This window comes from Rana temporaria, chromosome 7 (assembly GCF_905171775.1).
Source record: "Rana temporaria chromosome 7, aRanTem1.1, whole genome shotgun sequence".
NCBI lineage: Eukaryota > Metazoa > Chordata > Amphibia > Anura > Ranidae > Rana > Rana temporaria.
Window position 1 is genome coordinate 141,260,784 of NC_053495.1, and position 21,797 is coordinate 141,282,580.

At 41.7% G+C, this 21,797-nt stretch overlaps 1 protein-coding gene across 2 annotated transcripts in view; it reads left to right on the forward strand.

Annotated features, from left to right (window-relative positions):
- The window catches only part of ZNF644 (zinc finger protein 644), a 117,344-nt gene that overhangs the window by 78,261 nt on the left and 17,286 nt on the right, over positions 1 to 21,797 (forward strand). For both annotated transcript variants that reach the window (XM_040360058.1, XM_040360059.1), the window contains exons 3-4: positions 1,189 to 4,123; positions 8,072 to 8,665. In XM_040360058.1, coding sequence (XP_040215992.1) covers positions 1,216 to 4,123; positions 8,072 to 8,665 — 3,502 coding nt within the window. In that variant the 5' untranslated portion in view covers positions 1,189 to 1,215. The remainder of the gene's footprint in view (positions 1 to 1,188; positions 4,124 to 8,071; positions 8,666 to 21,797) is intronic.

Sequence of the window (21,797 nt, forward strand, 5' to 3'; positions counted from 1 at the left end):
ACAACTTTCGAGAGACAAACACGAAAAAAAAATGTGTACGATTATCGTTCAATCACTACAATTTGCATATGAAAATACATTTCATCATCCTCCTGAATTTTTGTTCTGTCGTACGAGAATTTTCATACTTAACCACTTAAGACCCGGACCTTTTAGGCAGGTAAAGGACCTGACCAGTTTTTGCGATTCGGCACTGCGTCGCTTTAACTGACAATATTTTTTACTTTTTGCTATAACAAAAATATCCCCCCAAAAAAAAAAAAAAATATATACATTTTTCCTCAGTTTAGGCAGATATGTATTCTTCTACCTATTTTTGGTAAAAAAAATCGTAATGAGCGTTTATCGATTGGTTTGTGCAAAATTTATAGCGTTTACAAAATAGGGGATAGTTTTTATTGCATTATTATTTTTTTTTACTACTAATGGCGGCAATCAGCGTTTTTATTTTTTTTCGTTACTGTGACATTATGGCGGACACATCGGACAATTTTGACACATTTTTGGGACCATTGTCATTTTCACAGCAAAAAATGCATTAAAAATGCATTGTTTACTGTGAAAATGACAATTGCAGTTTGGGAGTTAACCACTAGGGGGCACTGAAGGGGTTAAGTGTGACCTCATCGGTGTTTCTAACTGTAGGGGGGCGAGGCTGGACGTGTGACGTCATTGATCGTGTTTCCCTATATCAGGGAACACACGATTAATGACCGCGCCACAGTGAAGAACGGGAAAGGTGTGTTTACACACAGCTCTCCCCGTTCTTCAGCTCCGGGGACTGATCGCGGGACTCCAGCGGCGATCGGGTCCGCGGGTCACAGAGCTTCGGGACCGGGTCGCGGGCGTGAGCCCTCGACCCACGGCTGGGCACTTGGAGGACGTACAGGTACGTGTTTGTGCCCAGCCGTGCCATTCTGCCGACGTATATCTGCAGGAGGCGGTCCTTAAGTGGTTAAAGAGATTGTAAAGGATCAAATTTTCGATCCACCTGTTCCGGGGTTCCTCGGCGGCTCTCACAGGCTCCTCCCTGCATTAGATAACCCCCTGGGTGAAGCGCTTTCCTGAGTTTGGTTGTATTTTAATACTAAGATGTACTGGAGGATTATTTTCAACATTTCCTGTTGTTTTTAAGCAATGATGTATACTTTTAACATTTTTTGTCTTTTTGTTTTGTTTTGTTTTTAGAGATTGTTTAATGGGAAGAAAAACAGTATGGAGGAGTCCCAAATAAGTGCTGATAGTACTGATGCTAATGAGCTCCTCAAAGAGGACACCAATTTCAACTCCATTGAGGATAATGTAATCTATAAGCAAGTACAAGCCTGTGAATCATCTATTCAAAAAAATAGTTCATTGACTGTGCCTGAAGAACTATTAAGGGACAGGTCTAAGAAAGCCTTAAGTAAAATCCAGGGTTCTCTTTTAATACACGAAGGTGCTACTACTGTTTCTAGTGAAAATCCTTTCTTGCCTAAAGAAAATATTAATGGACCAGTTTCTTACTCCTCAAATACAACTTCCATCCTGAATACAGACAGCATTTCCATATCCACAGACCACCCTGTGGTTCTGCAAACAAATTTGTGTTCAGCTTCAACGGTAGTTTATGATCTTCATCAACCTACAAAGAACTCTGTACAGATGTCAGGTCAGCAAGTTATATTCTTGATACCTGATGTAGCACATGCCAAGAATGAAGCCCATTCCAACCTTAAACATCCTACCTCCTCTTTAGTTGGTTGTGAAACATCTAATGGGAATAATACCAGATTGGATAGCACTTTAGTAGGGCCCATAGATGAGTTCAATGATAGAAAAAAGCTACCTGTGAATGAGATACAAAATCAGATGGAAAGTTGCTCTACCGCCGTTGATTCTGTAGGAGCAAACAATGCTAATTTCAGTGCCGAGAGGGACTCCGTAAATAATGAAAAAACAGAAGAGTCAGAAAAACACTGCGTTGTAAGGGTACAAAAAAAGCGTAAACGAAAAATGGATGGTAGTAAAATAACTAGATGCTATTCCGAAGATGCTTATAATGATGTGAATATTTCCAAGAAATCAAAGCTATTAAATGTCGATATGATGGAACAGAGTGATGAAGAGCAGGTGGTAGCTCCGCACAAGTATGCATTAATGAAGATCAAGTCTGAATCTTCTCTTGATGACACGGAAGAACACCTTCCAAAAGAAGCTATAGAGGCATTCAATCATTATATTTATAGCCCTGTTTGTGACTATTCTGGAGAAACCTCACCTGTTCACGTTGACCCATTCTTTTCCAGTGATGTACAAAGTTGTGAGTCCCAGTCACCACCAACATGCACTAGTGATCAAGAGCCATCGTTTTACCCCTGCACAAAGTGCAATGTGAATTTTAGGGAGAAGAAACACCTTCACAGGCACATGATGTATCACCTGGATGGGAATAATCACTTTCGACACCTTAATGTTCCAAGGCCATATGCTTGTAAAGAGTGTGGGCGAACTTTTAGAGACCGGAATTCACTCCTTAAGCATATGATTATTCACCAGGAACGACGGCAAAAACTGATGACGGAGATCCGTGAACTCAAAGAGCTTCAAGATGAAGGTAGAAGTGCCCGTCTGCAGTGCCCACAATGCGTGTTTGGAACCAACTGCCCAAAGACTTTTGTGCAGCATGCCAAAACCCATGAGAAAGACAAGCGATATTACTGCTGCGAAGAGTGCAACTTCATGGCTGTTACGGAAAATGAATTGGAGTGTCATAGAGGTATTGCTCATGGGGCCGTTGTAAAATGTTCCGTTTTAACTTCTGATTTACCCCAAAGGAAGTATCAAAAAAAGACCTTAAAAAATTCGTATTTCCTTTCATCTAAAAAGCCTACAACTTTTATCTGTAAGATGTGTTCATTTACTGCACCAACCCGCTATATTTTAAAAAAGCACATTGAATATGTACATCCCTCATCTACCTTAGACCAGTTTAATGGTCCCCTTGTAATTAAACAAGAACATTTTTCAGATAATGAACTTGAACTTGAATCTGAGAGTAAAGAGTTTGCAAAACAGCCCCCTTTTCCAAAGAATTCTGTCCTAAAGCAAGACTTGAAGAGACCGTATGGATCCATTGGTCAAAGTAACAGTTTTACAAAATTGTATAGAAAACACAAGATACAAAAAGCTCGAAAAAGCGCTGCTCAGTCTGTCGGTGGTCCTTCAATTTCCCCAAATAAAGCTCTACTTTTCACTACCAATGACCAAAAACATAGGTACTTTAAAATGAAACAAAAGCATGCAAGATTAAATAATGCCTACATATACAATCAGAAGTGGGATGGCTACAAAACCTTGAAAAAATCGCACATCTTCCCACTGAATTTAAAAAAGGAAGAGGGTAATTCTTCACTTCAGCTTTCCAGTTCACCAGATCTTCAGGAAGAATGCTTAATTATGGATCCTCATAACCGTCACCCAGGTAGGTTAGTTGGCTTTAAAGACAGGGTAGCAGTCAAAAGGGTACGACGAGCAGACCTGGAAAGACCAGTGACAGAAGAAGATATAGATAGTTATCCAGATTTCCTTCAAAAGGTGACTTATGTTGTACTCAAAAAACTTGACCCATCTGATGATAAAAAGGATGATTATGATTCCTGGGACAATAGTGAGCTTTGCAGTTACAACACAGAATCGCCAGATGATGCATACAACAGTCCACCAAAAAAAACAGTTTACCCAGTTTTTAAAGATGCAACTATAGACCAACAGCTCAATGAAGACCAGGGCTTGCATTACAATAATAATGATGGCTATTACTTTGAGTACTATGAAGATGGTGAGGGAGATGGTTACATGCATGAAATGTCTGATGTTGATTTGGAAAATGCAGAATCTGCATTGCCAGGCCACAGTTCTCTATTCCACTGGAGTGATCTAGCTCTTGAAAAGAAGTCTTGTCCATACTGTCCTGCAACGTTTGAAACAGGTGTTGGGTTATCAAATCATGTTCGCGGACATTTGCACAGAGCTGGACTAACTTACGAAGCTCGCCACGTAGTGTCTCCAGAACAAATTGCATCAAGTGATAAAATGCAGCACTTCAGGAGGACAGGAACGCCAACAAAGCGTGTAAGGAAAGGTGGGTTCTGTTTTTTTGTTTTTTTTTTTATTTCTTTTAGTAAAGCTCAAGATTGTTTTGCAAAGCTTGCTGTGCTTATTTCTATGTGATGAAATACAAATGTATATTTTCTTGAATTTCATATTGCATACCATTTAAACTTTTTAGTGCATGCTATATATTTTACTGTGAAGTAGAGAAATTTTAAAATCTTTTTGTAAAGTATCTTTTAAAAGTGGCTAATGTATTTGAGAAGACCTTACAGTGGACCAAAGAGAATTAATGAGTTTGAATCGGTTATATACAGTATGTATATATTTATCTGCTTGTTGCTGTTTTAAACTTTTTAAAATTGGCATTGTGATAATGCCCAAGTACTTTTCGCTTTTTTCTATTTTTCTTCTCACTTGTTAAAAAAAAAAAAAACCTGCATTTAATAACCATGCCTCCTCTCAGAATTGAGATAGGTGGATATCTATCTATGTGTGTGTGTGTGTGTGTGTGTGTGTGTGTGTGTGTGTGTGTGTATATATTATGAAGTATGTTATGTTTGTTATTGAGAACAACCGATAAACTAAACTATATTTTATGCACAATCGGCATGTATACAAATAATGGCAACACTGTCAAACTGGAGAGTTTAACATATGTGCCTTGAGGTTTTAAAGGATAAGTTCAACCTTTTAAAAACAACTATAATAAATGCACGTCTTTTTGCAGGTAAACAATGTGCATTTATAATTTTTTTCTTTACTAGGAGCCTGGAAAGCATTGCACCCACGATCAGCAGATTGCGGGTGCCATGTAGGAGTCCTGCACTGTCAGCCTGGGTTCACACTATAGCAATGCGGAACCAGCACGATTCCAGTGCCAGCGTCCGCATCGCATCTCTCACAGGCAGGTCACACTGCCTCCTGCGAACCGCTGCGGGTGTCAATACAAAGTCAATGACATCCCCAGATTGGTTTGCAGATCACAGTGCAAACTGTGAATTTGGACAGGAATCGGATAGCATGGGTGTGATGAACACACATGCGATCCGATTCCAGAGCGGGGGGGGGGGGGGGGGGGGGTTCCTGCAACACTTTCATGCAAATCCAATGCGAGTTCAGCCTTACAACTGTATGGTTGAATTTGCATTGCACAGACATTGCATGTGATCTGCGCAGCAATGTGGTGCGAATCACATGCAATGTTTGACATCGCAGTAGTGTGAAACCAGTCTCAATGTAAGCTGTCTGCTCATACCACTTATGAGCAGGCAGTTTGCACACTGACAGGAGAGACCATGAACTACCTAGAGCATTCAACAGCGCCCTGGTAGCTCATTGGCCGACAGCCACAAAGACTGTTGGTGATTTGTAGTCCTCCCATTCACAGAACCCTGTGAATGAATGACTCGGGCCAAGCCCTGTACAGCCGGGTTTTTTTTAAATGGTGATGGCGAGTTTGGGGAGAAGATGCCCGGCTTTCTGTCACTAGAGGCAGCGAGTGGGAACATGTTACATGTTCCCAAAGGGTGAGCTTATCCTTTTAAGGTTCCATTTTTGTGTTTTATTACACATAAAACTTTAGGTCATTTATTGAGTGTAACAATTTAGCCAACATTATCTGGCAGTGCACAGATGTAAAAAGTTAGTCAACGTTACCGGACACTGTGTGGGAAAACATTAATTCAGCAAAAATTTGGGGGAGGCGGGTTGGCCTCATCTCAAAAGCTTGGCAGTGTCCAACCTTGTGGAGGTGTGAGCCTAATAACCCATGGTGTATTTATAAGTTGCCGGTGTCCTGTATTGTACTCAAAAATATGATGTTTACAGGTAAGTAAAAACATTATTTTTTTCCCCCACATCCCTGCTTCTGGGTAGCTGAGCCTAGTCAAAGTATTTGCCAGTGGATTTCCTCTGCCCAAGCAGCACAGATGCAGTACTCTGCCTCCAATTAACATGCAATACAAAAAAGCAACCCTAAACGATTAGCTACGCAGGATTTTACAGTTCCACACCATTTAAAAGAAAAAGTAACACATTTTATTACAGCATATGGCAAGTACAATTTTCAATAGAGGTTGCACAGTTTGAATATTTTACATGATTTATCATAATGTTTGCAGACATGCACAAAGTTGGAATACCCCAAACACAGTTATCCACATAAGGCCATCTTGCTTGTTCAGTGCGTTTCACAGGTAAAGGCCTGTTTCTTCAGGAACATCACTTTTTTGAAGATCTGCAAATATAAAGAAATAATCAACAAATACTATTTACAACCTGCATCAGTGGGCCATTCATTTACCTGCTTAGGAGATAAAATGTGCAACTGATTAGAAATATCTTTTAAAAATGGAAAACCCTTAAGACCATGTGTCTACGAGATGGATCAACAGGAACGTGCTTCTGGACAATAGCTATTCTACAATATAACATCTTGAAAATTGTATTTATTATTACATGAATATAACATAATCTTCATAAATACAACTTCTTTAATTCAATATTCCATGTACTATGCACTCCATATTGTGGGACAATCTAGCATCCACTAACTTAACCCCTTGACGTCAACATAACACATGTATGCATCCTCACTGCACTGGGCTTTATGCCATGGGGCCTAACTTGGTGATTTAGGATTTTTTTTATCCTTAGGTGTGAAGGGGTTAATGGTCATAAGAATGAGGCTACACTGTTGCAACTCTACATATGTTATTAGGTAACTTACAAGGGTTACCATAGGTACTCATTTAATAGAGATACCAAAGGTATGTGTAGGATATTAATAATAAAAAAAAAATATATAATCCAGGAATATAATGGGTTGCACATGTTTTTGTTATATTTTAAGCAGGTAAATGAATGGTGAACGCTGTGATGAATGGCGCATTGATGCAGGTGTTAAGTTTTAAATAGGAATTTGCAGCACACAGCCATTCATGTCAATGGAAGGCTGTTTGCTGAATCTGGGTGATGGAAATTCTCTGGCAAATGCATTGAATTGGCTTAACCGCCCATGTGCAAGAGCCCTAATGCACATGTAAGGATTCACTACAAATGGGATACATCAAAATTTTTATGTTCTGATACTGTTTTTTTTTTTTTTTTTTTTTTTTTTTATGGTGCTCATCTTGGTGTTAAGTTTAATTGCAAAATCATTAAAGCATCAAAAAAAAAACACTAAGGGGTTTCAGTATTAATCACAATATGTGCCATTATCTCTAGGGTATATGAGATTTGAAAGCGGGTAGGATTATTGCCAATGAATTTGAAGATATTTAAAATTTGTTTGTTCTAAAGGACACTTTAAAATTCAGATTTCTTTCTTATTCATTTAGGGACATGATGCATAAAGTGGTTCTAAAGGCAGAATGTTTTTTTTTTTTTTTTGTTTGTTTTTTTATCTTGATGCATTCTACCTTCTGTGTACAGCAGCCCCCTAATACTTGAGCCCCATTTCAATCCAGCGATGTTGAACCAGAGTCTCGGCTATCCGGGATTCTCTCTCCTATCCAGGATGCTCTCCTGTGGCACATGCATCATTGGGCCAAATCAGAAAATTAGCAGGAAGATGTTTGCCACTGATGACCGCTTTCTATTAATTGGCACTGAGTATTTTTGAGTAGGGCAGAGTTTGGACCAAGAGGTGTAAATAGAAGAGACTTTGCTTCCATGTGGTCCTTTTACTGAGTTCTGGTGGTTTTGAAGGGAAAGGGAAGGTTCACTTTAACTTTTCTCTGTCTATTGCTGTGGAGGTTAATGTCGGGGGACATTTTACTGAACTATCGGGAACATACATAGACGGGGAACTCCAAGCAGGCCATGGTGATGAAAAGCAGATGTCTGATTAGGAAGTTTGTTTTTGTTTCACATTTTGATCAGGAGATGAATGGGCTTAATTTTGTGTTAGTATTGTATTTGTAACATGTTCTGATAAGCATTCAAAAATCTAACATTACTCTCTTTATGCCAATAGTAATAGAGAAATCGGAGAGCCCTTCTGAGCATACATGTGCTCTGTGTGGAGGCTGGTTTGATACAAAAATTGGATTATCAAACCATGTTCGAGGTCACCTGAAAAGACTTGGGAAGAATAAATGGGATGCACACAAATCACCAATCTGTGTTCTAAATGAAATGCTGCAAAATGAAGAAAAGTATGAACAACTCCTAAAGATTCTTAACAACAGGCGCCCATTTCAAAGACCTGCACACAGACCCTTCTCAGCACACAGGCCTTCCCGAAATGGCTTTTCAAAGACCAGTGTTGCACCTACCGAACACTGCAATGGCTTAAAAACTGACGCCGTATCTGAGCAAATGTTACAGGAAGGGCTGTGCCCAAGTGAATGTGATGGAATAAGTCCACCTGGTGACAAAGATCATTCTGCTTCATTGCCTGAATTTCTTAAAGTAAAAAAATCAGGTGAAGATAAAAACTTAGACTCTTCTCAAAAGGTCAATCAAACTGCAAGAAAGAGGTTGACGCAGAAATGCCTTCATCCATTAAACGAAGATTGTTCATTGATGTGCAACTCACAGAAAAACATTGATCTCGCCTTGCATTCGGGTAAGGAGACCTTTTTAAATATTCACATATATGTACCTGTTTGAGCTTTTTTACCACTTGTGTATAATATATTGTTGCTGTTTTTCTGCTGTGTGAAAAAATAATGCTGCAAGTAAGTGTAATAAAGTTAAAGTCTGCATTTATGGAGTTTGGGGTTAATCAAATCCAATTTTATCGTTGGATTTGCGGCGCATTTTGGTCGCTAGTGGGTCGCTTTTAACCCCTGCTAGCAGCCGAGAAAGGGTTAATACCGCCTGCAATGTGCCACTACAGCCCTTGGGCTTTCACACTGGAGTGAAAAGAGCAGCTGTTTAAGGGCGGATTGCAAGCACTATTTTTAACGCTATAGCGCCTGCAAAATGCCCTCAGTGTGAAAGGGGTCTAATAGTGCAACATCCCATATCTTTCTTCAGAATGGGTAAACATTGGTGCACTTAATGTTTTTATTAGTTGTGTCCCTGGTGGAGAGGTATTCACTCAGTTCCAATTTTCTTGACACAGCTGCTTCTCTGAAACATAGTTAAGGAAATCACCCTAGTGGAGACATAGTAGTAAATAAATAAAATTACGTTCTAATCCTTCACTTTCCAAGCTAAAAGGTTGTGTCCAGAGCTCCACCATAACCATTGCTGGACCCACTTACTGGCTCCGCTGTGTCCAATCACTGTGGGCGCAGGGCTTTTGGCGGTGCGCGCACCCCAGAGCCAAAGAAATCACAGGTGTCGAACACAAGGCCTGCGGGCCGAATTCCGGCCCTCCAGGCAATTTCATGTGGCCCTCGCGCCTCTCCTGCAGCTGATACTTTCTGCTTTCAAGCAATGCATATATCTTCTTCCCAGCAGCAGCATAAGGTAAGGGGGGTACACTGTGATGTAAGGGAGGGTGGGTGACTGAACTTCTGATGGTGGGGTGGCTCTTGACATCTAATGTAAGGGGAGGCGCTGGACATCTAATCTTACAGATACAACAGGCCTTTTGAGGGCAATCATAATGCTGATGCGGCCCACGATGAAATTGAGTTTGACACCCCTGACGTACGTTATTTTGCACTAAAGGGGCCACCCTGCTGCAGTATATGTACGTGGGGCAGTCCTTAAGTGGTTAGAGTAGTTCCACTTTTGTTGGGAGAAAAACAAAGGATTTCCCCTGGACAATCAATATAATATATAAGGATTTAAAAAAAAACTTTGTTGCAGATACTTACCCGTTTTTTGCTCAGATGAAAAAATTGTTCAGTCTACTTTGTGTCTTTGCATAGTGATTCTGAATGGGAGTTGCTACTTTATTCTAATCAGCTGGTGCACATTCATGGTTCTCATAAGAAATGTTTTGGTGTCTGCATCCCTTGAAAAAGTAATTAACCCTTCGGTAACCTCTCGCAAAGAGGACCTGTCTGCTGCAGGAGATGCCTAAAAACTTGACTGAGGTATCTTAGTTGCCATATTGCACCAAATTTTTCATAAAATAATAAGTTATCAAGTTTGAAAAATTAAAGATAATTTTAATAACATCAAATTTTTATTTGGCTTCTTTAGCAATTGCAGATATGTTAATTTTTAAGGTCTGCTTTAAAATAATACATTAAAAAGTTGGTTTTGTTTTTTATAAACCGTATATGTTGTGTGGTTTACCTCTCCAAAAAACAGTGTAGTTACTTCAGTTATTATTTACTATTTACCTCTGTTCGTTTGCGGTGAACTACAGAAAGACTTGCCAAAATGGTAAGAGTTACGGAGAAGCTACAGGTGTAATGAAGTATTGGAATCGCCACATTTAGAAGGATGTTCCACTTCACAATTTTGTGTTCAGATTGAAAATTAACACCGGAAAGTCATCTTATGTCATATCCATTTAAAAGATGTAAAGGAGTTGGAAGAGCGCTTTGGTTTGAGTTTTCTATGCATATGGGGCAGCCAACACAGTTCAGAGGATGTCATAAATGTGCCCAAATTGTAGATTAATCGATCAGTAAAGTTTCCAAACTAGTTAAGTATAACGGCCTCAAATTACAGAATGATTCCAGGACCATGTGCACCCCATGGTAGTAATTTCCTATTCTTCAGGCTGACCGTGCTTGGATTACTGAGGTTAGTATCAAAACCACAATGAAATCAAATGCCTTCCATTGCTTCCCCTAACCAACAGATTTTACTTATATCAACACAAAAAGAAGAAAAGCCAGAATTTTTTTTCTGCAACCTCAAATTTTCTAGGTACAAAATGAGACCATAACCAGACCTCTCTCTCATATGTATGTGTGTGTGTAATAAAAAACAAAAAAAAAATATATATATATATATATATATATATATATATATATATATATATATATATATATATATATATATATATATATATACATATACACAGGGATCGACAAATCCCGGGCGCCAGGTCGCCATAGTGACTTGGCTTGAAAGGTGGGCAAAATAAAAATTTAGTTTTTGTGAGCTGGCGCCATCTGGTGGTGGCCGTTGGTATTACAAGTTAAGCATTACAAGTTAAACAGCAATTCCAATGTCATTTTTCACTATTTTCACTCTAATTAGAAACCCCAAACATTATATATATTTTTTATCCTAACACCCTAGAGAATAAAATGGCGATCGTTGCAATAATTTCTGTCACGCCGTATTTGCACAGCGGTCTTACAAGCGCACTTTTTTGGGAAAAAATTACACTTTTTTAAATTAAAATAAGACAACAGTAAAGTTATCCCCATTTTTTTTAATATATGAAAGATAATGTTACGCCGAGTAAATTCATACCCAACATGTCACGCTTCAAAATTGCGTTTGAACACCGTTTACATATGCGGGAGCTGCTCACGTATGTGTTCGCTTCTGCGCGCAAGCTCGTCGGGACGGGGTGCGTTTTCTGGCTCCTAACTTCTTTAGCTGGCTCCTAGATTCCAAGCAAATTTGTCAACCCCTGAATATATATATATATATATATATATATATATATATATATATATATATATATATATATATATATATATATATATATATATATATATATATATATATATACATACATACATACATACATACATACATACATACATACATACATACATACATACATACATACATACATACAATCACTATACAGGTCCCAAGAATGCTAAAACCAGGGCTGAAACAATTTATCGGCATTATCAATAATGAAAATAGTCAAATATATTTTCACAATCGATTAGTTGGTCAGCAGATTAGTTGTCCTGCTTACAGTATGCGTTATTTTATTTTATTTTTTTACATATCCGAAAACACATACAGCTCATTACGCCATCAATACATGTCAGTAAGTCCCTGAGAGCTTGTGAATGTGCGAGGGCCAATGCCTCATGGGACATGTAGTCCAGGACAGGAGAAAGAAGGGAGTGGTTCTTAAGTCAGAAGTTTTTTTTTACTTTGCTGCACTATATTCTATACTTTGTGGCTTGCTTTTGGGGCACTCTGGAGGCAGGAGGAGCCAGAAGCACCGGTGGGGGACCCCAGAAGAGGATAATCTGGGATGCTCTGTGCAAAACCTTTAGAGCCCTTTCACACTGGGGCGGGCGTTGACGGTAAAATGCTGCTAGTTCTAGCGATGCCATTTGGCCGCTATTGGGGGCGCTTTTAACCCCCGTTAGCAGCCGAATGAAGGGTTAAATGCGCCCGTGTAGCGCCGCTGCCTCACCGCTCCAAAGATGCTGCTTGCAGGAAATTGTTTAACATCCTGCCAGCACAGCACCCAAGTGTGAAAGCACTCTGGCTTTCACACTGGGTCTGCAGGGGGAGGTGTTTTTCAGGCGCTTTTTTTTTTTCCCTAAAAGAGCCGGAAAAACGCTCCAGCGTGAAAGGGGTCTTACACAGCAGGTACACAGGACGCTGCTAAACGTGCGTTCAGAGGCAGTTGGTCGCTTTTTTCAACTGCTCCTGAACTCATTCAGTGTTATCCTATGTGACCATGTACACAGTCTTGTTAATTGCAGTTTTTTTAGCGTTTCTTTGAAAGCAAAAAATAGGTTCAGACGCAAAAGATTTCCAAGTTTCAGACGATAAATGCGGTAACCCACTTTTAGCAGCGTTTTGTTTATAGGCGTATTCCGTTTTTGGCCATTTAAAAAAAAATATATATATATATATATATATATATATATATATATATATATATATATATATATATATATATATATATATATATATATATATATATATATATATATATATATATATTATTTTAAAACGCTTCTAAACTCAAACGCTGCAAAACAGATGTTTTAAATATGGGTTACTATCTGTCAAGTTTAATCCTTTAGGAGCAGTTGTAAAAACGTCCTGTGTACATGGAGCCTAAGGATAACATCACAAAATTGCTACAATAAAATTATAACATTAGTAGCGTTGAAAACATTCACATTAGCATTTGTTACAATAGTGCATAATAAAATGTCCCATGAACCATCGAGTCAAGCGTATAGATCCAATCTTGTGTGGTGACAGGATCTAAATATTGGAGCTATACCCTGTACCAGAGATATGCAATTATTGGACCTTCCGCTGTTGCAGAACTACAAGTCCAATGAGGCATAGCAAGACTGATAGCCAGAAGCATGACACCCAGAGGCAGAGGCATGATGGGACTTGTAGTTTTGCAACAGCTGGAGGTCCGCTAATTGCATATCCCCGCCCTATACGAACCTTATCGGATGCTTGACCTTATTGGTTCTTGGGACATTTATTATGCACTATTGTAACAAATGCTAATGTGAATGTTTTCAGCGCTGCTAATGTTATCATTTTATTGTAGCAATTTTGTGATGTTTTGTTTTATGTATATACCATTATTTTATCAGTAATTTAACATTACTATAGTGTTTAGATCACTTCTTATGTTTAGTATAACATGTTTGTTTAAAAATGTAATATTTACAATGACTTTAAGGGCTCTGTGCAGGGAAGATCAGGTGGAGGCTGATAGACTGGAGGTAATATAAGGCATTACAATTACATTTACATTTATAGAGGAAGTAAAGTCTTCCTCTTTGATTGTACCTCCAGGTTAGCCTATTAAAAGGCTTACCTGTGGGTACTGTAAATATCTCCTAAACATGCACCGTTCAGGAGATGTTTACTATATCCGCTGACGTCATCTGTGCATACGCACTGAAAGAACAGCCCGCTCGTGATGTTTCTTCAGGGCCCGTGCCATGACTGGTGGCGCATGCGCAAGAGTGATGTAATCGCGGCTTCAGCCAATCGCAGCGCCTGAGCCCGCAAACCTTTAAGTAACTCTAGGAAACATGTCGGTCATGTGAGCGGTGGGGTGGCGTCGGAGGCAGGGCATCGTTCCAAAGTAAGTATTATGCCTTTGTCTTTTGGGGGGGGTTTTCTTTCGTTCATGGACAGACACAGCTCCTTTATTCTTGACAGTAGGGTTTATATGCCGTCTATCATGAGAGGACTAGGCAGACATGTTAAACAGTTAAAAACATGTAACAATAGCAAAGCTAAACAGTACCGCCCAGGGGGCGCTCCCTCTGGCTATAACCCCTCACTCTGCATCTAGCAGCTCATTTTTTTTCTGCCTAGCATAGAAGGACCTGGCTCCCTATGGAACCATTGGTCCTGGAGATTTATTTTTTATTTTTTTTATTTCTACTTTTTTGATGCTGAGATCTACTATCAATTGCCGTCTGGGTGACAGGCTGGAAAATTTAGATCCTTGTCTCCCCAGTCTGGCCATCGAGTGTGAGCAGGCCTTTAGCTACGCGCTGGGTTGGCCACGACATACCCCATTGCTCCAGGGGTGGCCAGTTAGCTATGCTCCGGGGCACACATATGTACGGGCTACTGCTGTTTGAGTCACAGTGGGTCGACTGTTCAGTGATGGGTCTGTCAGGAATGCGTCCAGCAGTCCCGACAGGATGGGTAAGTAGGGTTCCTCCTGTTTCGGCAGGATGGAATAGCTGGGCATTCTTGAGGTGGTCGATTAGGAGGTCTCTCACTCTCCCTTTCTTTTCTCCCTGTCCCTTCCCTACTCCCCATGCATCTGGGCTGGGCTTGCTGTGTACCTGACCAGGGGTCCTCCTGGGAGGGCTCTGGGTCCTAGCTGGAGGCTGCGAGGTGTGTCCGCTCTTGTTCGCGGCCGTTTCTTTTACCTCAGAAATGTTTTGGCAGCCATTTTGGATGAGCCGGCGCCATTTTCTTGTACCTGTGCTGGTTCTAATTCAGCTGGCGGTCATTTTCTTGTAGCTCACACTTTTCCCCCTGAGGTGGCCATCTTCTGTAGCCCTAGCGCTGGAAATGTCTTTCTGAACAGCACAGAACACCTCGGGCACAGTCTGCAGGAGACAGAGCGGACCACAGCGCTAAGCAGTACCTGGATCAGGGCGTGAGTCCCCTGAGGAGACCCTCGGTCTGCAGCAGCTAGGAGGGTGGGCCTTTTGTGTACCTTGCCTTTAGTCCCTGAGTGACTGTCAGGTAAGCGTGGGTCAGCATGGTGTCAGAAGCTGCTGCTTCTTCCCCAGACATTCCTGTGATAGCAACTGGTGCCCCTGCACCTGCGGTACCTGTGGACGCTTTGTCGGCGGTCCTGGAATTCTTTGTTGCCCGGGTGGAAGCGGTGTGTGGGTGCAAGGGGGGTTAAACGCCTACTCCCCCCACCATCTTCTAGGGAAAGCTCCGATTCAGACTCGGGCCTGCGCTGTGACACAGGGCCCCTGTTCTGATGTGTCAGAGGATGCGGACCAGGACCATTCGGACAGTGAGGAAGACTCCGTGTCTGGGTCAGCGCAGGAAAAGGCGCTTGTTGGAGCACTTATCACCGCAGTACGGGGAACCCTCAAACTGGACGGTACAGCGGAGGCAATTACTGAGGTGTCGGTCCCTTTTGGGTCCCACAAGCCGGCCCGCACTGCTAAGGTGTTTCCTTGTGTAACTTATCAAAATAAGTTTATAGACCAAGAATGGGAACGACCGCAGAGGGCCTTTTCGGTCCCAAAACGCATGTCGGTCCGTTACCCCTTTGAGGAGAGTCTCCTGAAAAAATGGACATTTCCCCCAGTTGTGGACCCCCCGGTATCCAGGTTAAACAAGGTAACCACGATTCTGGTAGAGGGGACCCCTGCCTTTAAGGACCCTGCAGATAGGGGGACCGAGGCGGTGGCCCGCTCCATGTTCACGGTGCTGGGGTCAGCATTGCGGCCAGTATTGGCCACAGCCCTGGTGTCAGACACTTACTGAATGGGCAAAGTTGTTGCACCGTGAGTTGGAGAAGCAACAGGCTTCCCCGGTCTGCATGCAACTGGCCGACCAGTTGGTGCATGGCCTTAAGTATGTCTGCGATGCAGCCTTGGATACAGCTCCCTTGCTTTCCAGAGCCTCAGTATCTGCTGTGGTGCTACGTCGCCTGATTTGCAATAGAGCAGGAAAAAGGCCGGATCCTCCGGAATCTGGTGCTCCGTAAATTTTTGAACGATTCTCTGGACTTCTCTCCAGTAATCTCTTACTTTTGCACATGACCAGAAAATGTGTAGTAAAGTTCCCTGCTCCAGCCCACATCTCCAACAATGCTCTGAATTTTCCTTGCTAAATTTGTGCAGCTTTTCTGGTGTATAGTACCATTGGGTCAATAGTTTGTAGTTGGATTCCTGTATACGTGTGGATATTGAGGAATATAATGCTAAATGGATTATGTGTTTACGCTGGGTCTGTGAGCAGAATTTGCTAGGACGGAAGTAGGCTGAGAGAAGTTGAAGAGGAGAAATAAGAGAGGACATATCCATCTCCGGCGGGGAGGGGGGGAGGAGGGGGAAGAGAAGGGAGGGGGGGGCTTGGTTTATAGGGGTTTCCTTTTTTTTTTTTTTTTTTTTTTTTTTTTTGGGGGGAGGTTTGTTTTGCTTATTAGATTAAAGGGGTGTTAGGTAGGGAATAAGGAAGGTCAAGGGAACAGAGTATGTATGAGGTAATACAGTGGTCTGGAGGAAATGGGGAAAACAGGCTTCGGATAGGAAGTTGGTTAATATAAGAATAGGGGAGGGGAGCCAGGATGGTATAAATCCGAGTTCCCTCTCCTTTCTTTTTTTTTTTTTTTGTTTATATCCGGCCGGTTCACCTGATGGTTTTCCATTAGACTGTATGTTGGATAGCTATATGTTAATGCATATAAGATATATGTTATGTGAACTCTCTGTAACCCTGATTATTTAAAATAAAGAAAAAGATTTAAATATGAAAAAAAAAAGAAAAATTATTGGGGGCAAGAGGGCAGTAGCACACACAGACACTTCTAGAAACCCTTTTCTCTTGAGAGAACAGTGGTGTTCTGAACAGCCTTTTAAGAAAAGAAAAGGAGGGCCTATAGAGTAGCCGTGACCTGACATCCGCCCGTTCCGCTCATTGTGGCCCTCGACTGGTTACCAAGTTGCTTAAGTGGCCCTCCCTCTTCAAAAGGTTGGGCACCCCTGCTGTACCGCTTCCGGAAAGGTTTCAGGGATTCTACTCCAATCTGTTTGTAGTCCCAAAGAATTACGGGGTCTGTCTGATCCTGGATCTCAAGGCCCGCAACACCTTTGTAAAAGCATGAAAGTTCAGCATGGAGTCAGTCAGTCCGCTCTGTGGTCGCTGCTCTCCATCCGGGGGATTTTCTGGTGTCCTTGGACATCAAGGACGCATATTTGCATGTCCCCATATGTCAGGCATCAATGATTTCTGTGCTTTGCAGTTGGGGACGACCACTACCAATTTGTGGCTCTCCCCTTTGGCCTGACATCAGCACCAAGGGTTTTCACCAAGGTGCTCGCCCCGATTCTGGCTCTGCTGAGACAGCGAGGAATCGCTATCGTGGGCTACCTGGACGACCTCCTCAGAGCCGCTTCAGGCTCAGAATTAGAGGAGGATGTGGCGATTGCCAGTCAGAACCTTTTAAGAATTTGGTTGGGTACTGAACCTCCAGAAGTCGGTGTTGGTGCCGACTCCGCGCATGGAATACCTGGGCTTAATTCTGGACTCCTCAGAGGTGGGAGTTTTTCTCCTCTTGGAAAGGTTGCAGACTCTTTGGACTGCGGTGAAGCTGTTGGCATCCCGCAGGTGGTCGTTGCTGCGCTTCTGCATGCAAATCCTGGGTCTCATGGTGACCACCTTCGAGGTGGTACCGTATGCTCAATTCCACACTCGAGTCTTGCAACGAGAGATCCTGTCCAAATGGCAGAAGTCCCCGTTGTACCTGGATTGTCTAATCCGGGTGAGTCAGCTAGTCAGCGCTTCCCTGGTCTGGTGGCTGAGATCTTCCGGCCCTCCAGTCTCAATACACATGTCCTATTGCATGGATCAGCCCAGCTCTGATCATAACCCCCCACCCCCCTCTTCTCCATCCCTCCCAACTCTGCCCACCCCTTTTGTCTCCATCTCTCCCAAATCTGCTCATCCCTCCATGTGATGGATAAAAAGTTAACCTAAAATTTGGGACACACGCCAGACTGAGAGCAATATGTATAGCACCAGCCCTCCTATTTGAATATTCTGGGCAGGAGGTGGTTAAATTTTATTTTCAGTTGCATACGTTTTTACGTTTTTTTACGTTTTTTTTTTTTGTTGAAAGAAAATGTATGAATCGGTTACCCCATCTACACACTGCTGATGGGGGAATCACTCCTGCAGTGCTATTATGTTCTATAATGAACAGTGTTGCTGGCTATACCCGGAGGCACTAATCGTTTAGGAAAAACCTGATAGGCTGGTTGTACACAAGTGGATCAATAGATCCATTTGTTTACATCTATCCCATCTATAGAGCGAAATGCGGCTGGCTTAAGATTTAACTGTAAGCCTTTTACTTTTGTGAGATCTAAAATTGGTTGCAAAAACCTCAGTGCTTGAGCTTAGTGTTGCTTTTTATCTGTGACACACTGAATCTAGTTTGTTGATCATTTGTTTAGCACAAAGATTTTTGCAAGAAACTTCAAATCATTAACTTTCATTATTGGTTTCGCATCTAGAGTAATAAACATAAGGCACTGAATAAAATGTTTTGTCTAACAGCTGTTTGGGTGTGTGTGTTTTTACCACCTTTTCTCCCAGCCTTCATCAGCAAACTAATTTAGTACTGCGCCTTTTTACAGTCTTATGGGTAAAACACTTTAATTACCACTTTGTTAACCAGATTTTTATTCTGTTCTGAACATTTAAATATTGTATGCTAAATAAGAAATCTCTTACTTATCTCATGCATGATGTTAGCCATATATTTGAACCTCTTTGTAATTACTTTTTTTACCACTTAGGACCGCCCACGTATATGTACTCTGGCAGGGCGGCCCTTAAGCGCAAAATTACATACCTGTACGTGATCATCATCTTCGGCCTCGCCCCTGCTGTGATTGGGCGCAGTTGGAGCAAATCAGCGGTTTCGGCATCCCGCCATCGTTCACAGGAGACATGTAAACAAGGCAGATCGCCATTCTGCCAGAGAGGAAAATGGAGATTTCATGTTTCTGCCAAGCTGTTTACCTTTAGTCAAAGCACTCCCCCTACAGTTAGAAAGCACATATAGGAAACGCATTTAACCCTTTTATTGCCCCCTAATGTTAACCCCTTCCCTGCCAGTGTCATTTATACAGTAACAGCGCATTTTTTAGTACTGATCAATGTATTGGTGTCACTGGTCCCTAAACAGTGTCACTTGGTTTCAGATGTGTCCACCGCAATGTCGCAGTCCTGATGAAAACTGCTCATCGCTGCCATTAATAGTTAAAAATATAAAAAAAGTCCTTAAATTCTAGTTTGAAATAGCCTGTCTTGCCCACCTTTCCAGTATTGACATTAATTTGTAGAACAGTGTCTGAATAGGTGGATTACCAAAAAGGACCCCTCCACCACTGTGGTAGGCCCAGGTTTCATAGCACAGATGAAATGAATTTCTGGAGAATTGTGCTTCAGTTGTGATGGCTAATTACAATTGTTTAAACTTGTGTTTTGCATGGGACGGATGTCTGTACAGATTTGCAGAGTGCTATGGTTATGTGGATGCAACATCTAAGGAGTTTGAGGGACGTTGCCTGTTTGATCCTGACCTTGACACCATGATTAGCAATGCCATGGGTGGCTATAATGTGCTCCTGTTTCAATGCTGATGGTCCCTGGAGGGGTAAGAGGAAGCCCACCCCTCTCCCACATCTGCTTTGCCTGTAGTTACTAGAAGGCCCTAAGAACCTGATTGCTTCTTGTACTACAGGCCTTAGAGCCAGACTTCTGTTAATCCCTGTGAAATGCCTTCTGCATGAAATGCCCATCCCCCCTGCGCCTCACCTCTACAAATGGGGAGCTGATTGTACATCCAGGGTATTTTTTATCTTTCAGGCTCTTGGGTGTATAGGTTATGCTCTTTAGCCCACGGGCCAACCCTTTGCAAATGGCACCTTTCAGTCATTGCCAATAATCCTACTTGTGCTCTTGCACAAAACAATGTATCGCTAATTATTTTGCTGGAATCTCCATATGCTGGTGCCCCTTACCATTGTACAAATTGAGTTTTGGGTGTTGGAAAAGGTTCCCTGTCATGACACTCGCTCCCTTCTTTAGAAGAATCCCTTACACTTGAATTTTGAACAGCCCCTGTGGTACATGGTACCTCTCAGCATCCCTTTTCTCTATAGGATTTCCTGATCTACAAGTCATCTGGGACTAGCATTGCCTTTCCCCTGTGAAAACTATGAGCTGGCACCTCATTGTCTTTAGGAGATGGCTACTACATCACAGAGTTGGCATTTTTCTTCATAATAGTGTCTTTTCCTCTTATTTGATCTTTGTACCGTTTGCACTCTGCATCCTCGACCTAACATTACCAAACCGCTGAATAGGCCCTCACGGGTGTCTGAGATGAGTACCCGCTTCTCTTCAGAGGCTTTCAGCCCCTTATTTGATAGCATTAAAGGAGAAGTCCAGCCTAAGCTCATTTGCCTAAAATTAATGTCTGTAAGGCAGACAGACAGAATAGTGTAATGATTCTGTTAAACGAGTAAATACCTTCATCTATATCACCTCCGGCATTCTAGTTTCTGTTCTCTCATTCACTTCCTGGTTTGCATCGTTTGTTCATGTAAGAACTAAATTTCCCAGTATGAATTGCGGCACACCCAGTAATTCACACCTCCTTGAAGTCTCTAACACGTAGAGAGCATCCTGCCACACAGATGTAGTTCCCAGGAGGGGGTGAGCATGTTACTGACCACCGCAGTAAAGCCTCCGATCACGGTGGTCAGTAAAATCAGACAAGCAGGAAGTGAACAGAATAGAGAAGAAATAGAGCAACTTCTGAGCAAAAACGAACAATGAGGAAGTGAAAAGAGTAATGTCTGCAGGTAAAGGATGCTTATTATGAAAACATTTTTTTTCCTTTACAACCCCTTTAAGTGCACTCTGCTGACGTCACAAATATCAGTCCAGGCACTGATTGACAGTCAGCAGCTCTCTGTTTGGGGAGCTGTGAGAACAGGGCTATCGGCGATGTTCAATCGCTCGGTTCTCAGTGTAGAGGTCCCGGGGACAGATGCAGCATCGAACTGATGCTACATCCACCTAGGTAAGTATGATGGAGAAAAAAAACCCTAACCCATTCTTCTCTTTTAAGTTAGTTTAATCAAATCAATTAGACGGTTTTAATACTCCACATATGAACATAAGGATGTACATCAGGTGTACCTACATATGAAGATTACAGTTGTGTTGCACATATTGGGTTTTATTAGGTATTCCCTTTTAAACTCATGACCTTGTGGATAACTTTGGGTATCATAGTTTATCTGTTTCACGTTTGCACACAGCTTGGCTAGTTTAATAATATCAATTTTTTTTTTACTGACATGGTTTGATAAAGGGTTGCGCTGATATGACATCAACAATTGCAACTACCACCTTTTTATTGTCCAGGGTCTTTGATTTTAGAAAATATGTTTAGGGTTATATATCAACTTCAAGCCTAAAAATGTGCGATTTAATATTAGTGCACCAAAAAAAAACTAATCTGGCAAAAAACAGAATAAACTCTCACTAAAATGGTCCTTTCCCTGTGTACCTTTTTTTGGATCCTGTATCAACAGTTAAGGAGTCCACCCCCTCCCTCAAGATAGGAGTGAGGGGGTGGTTTG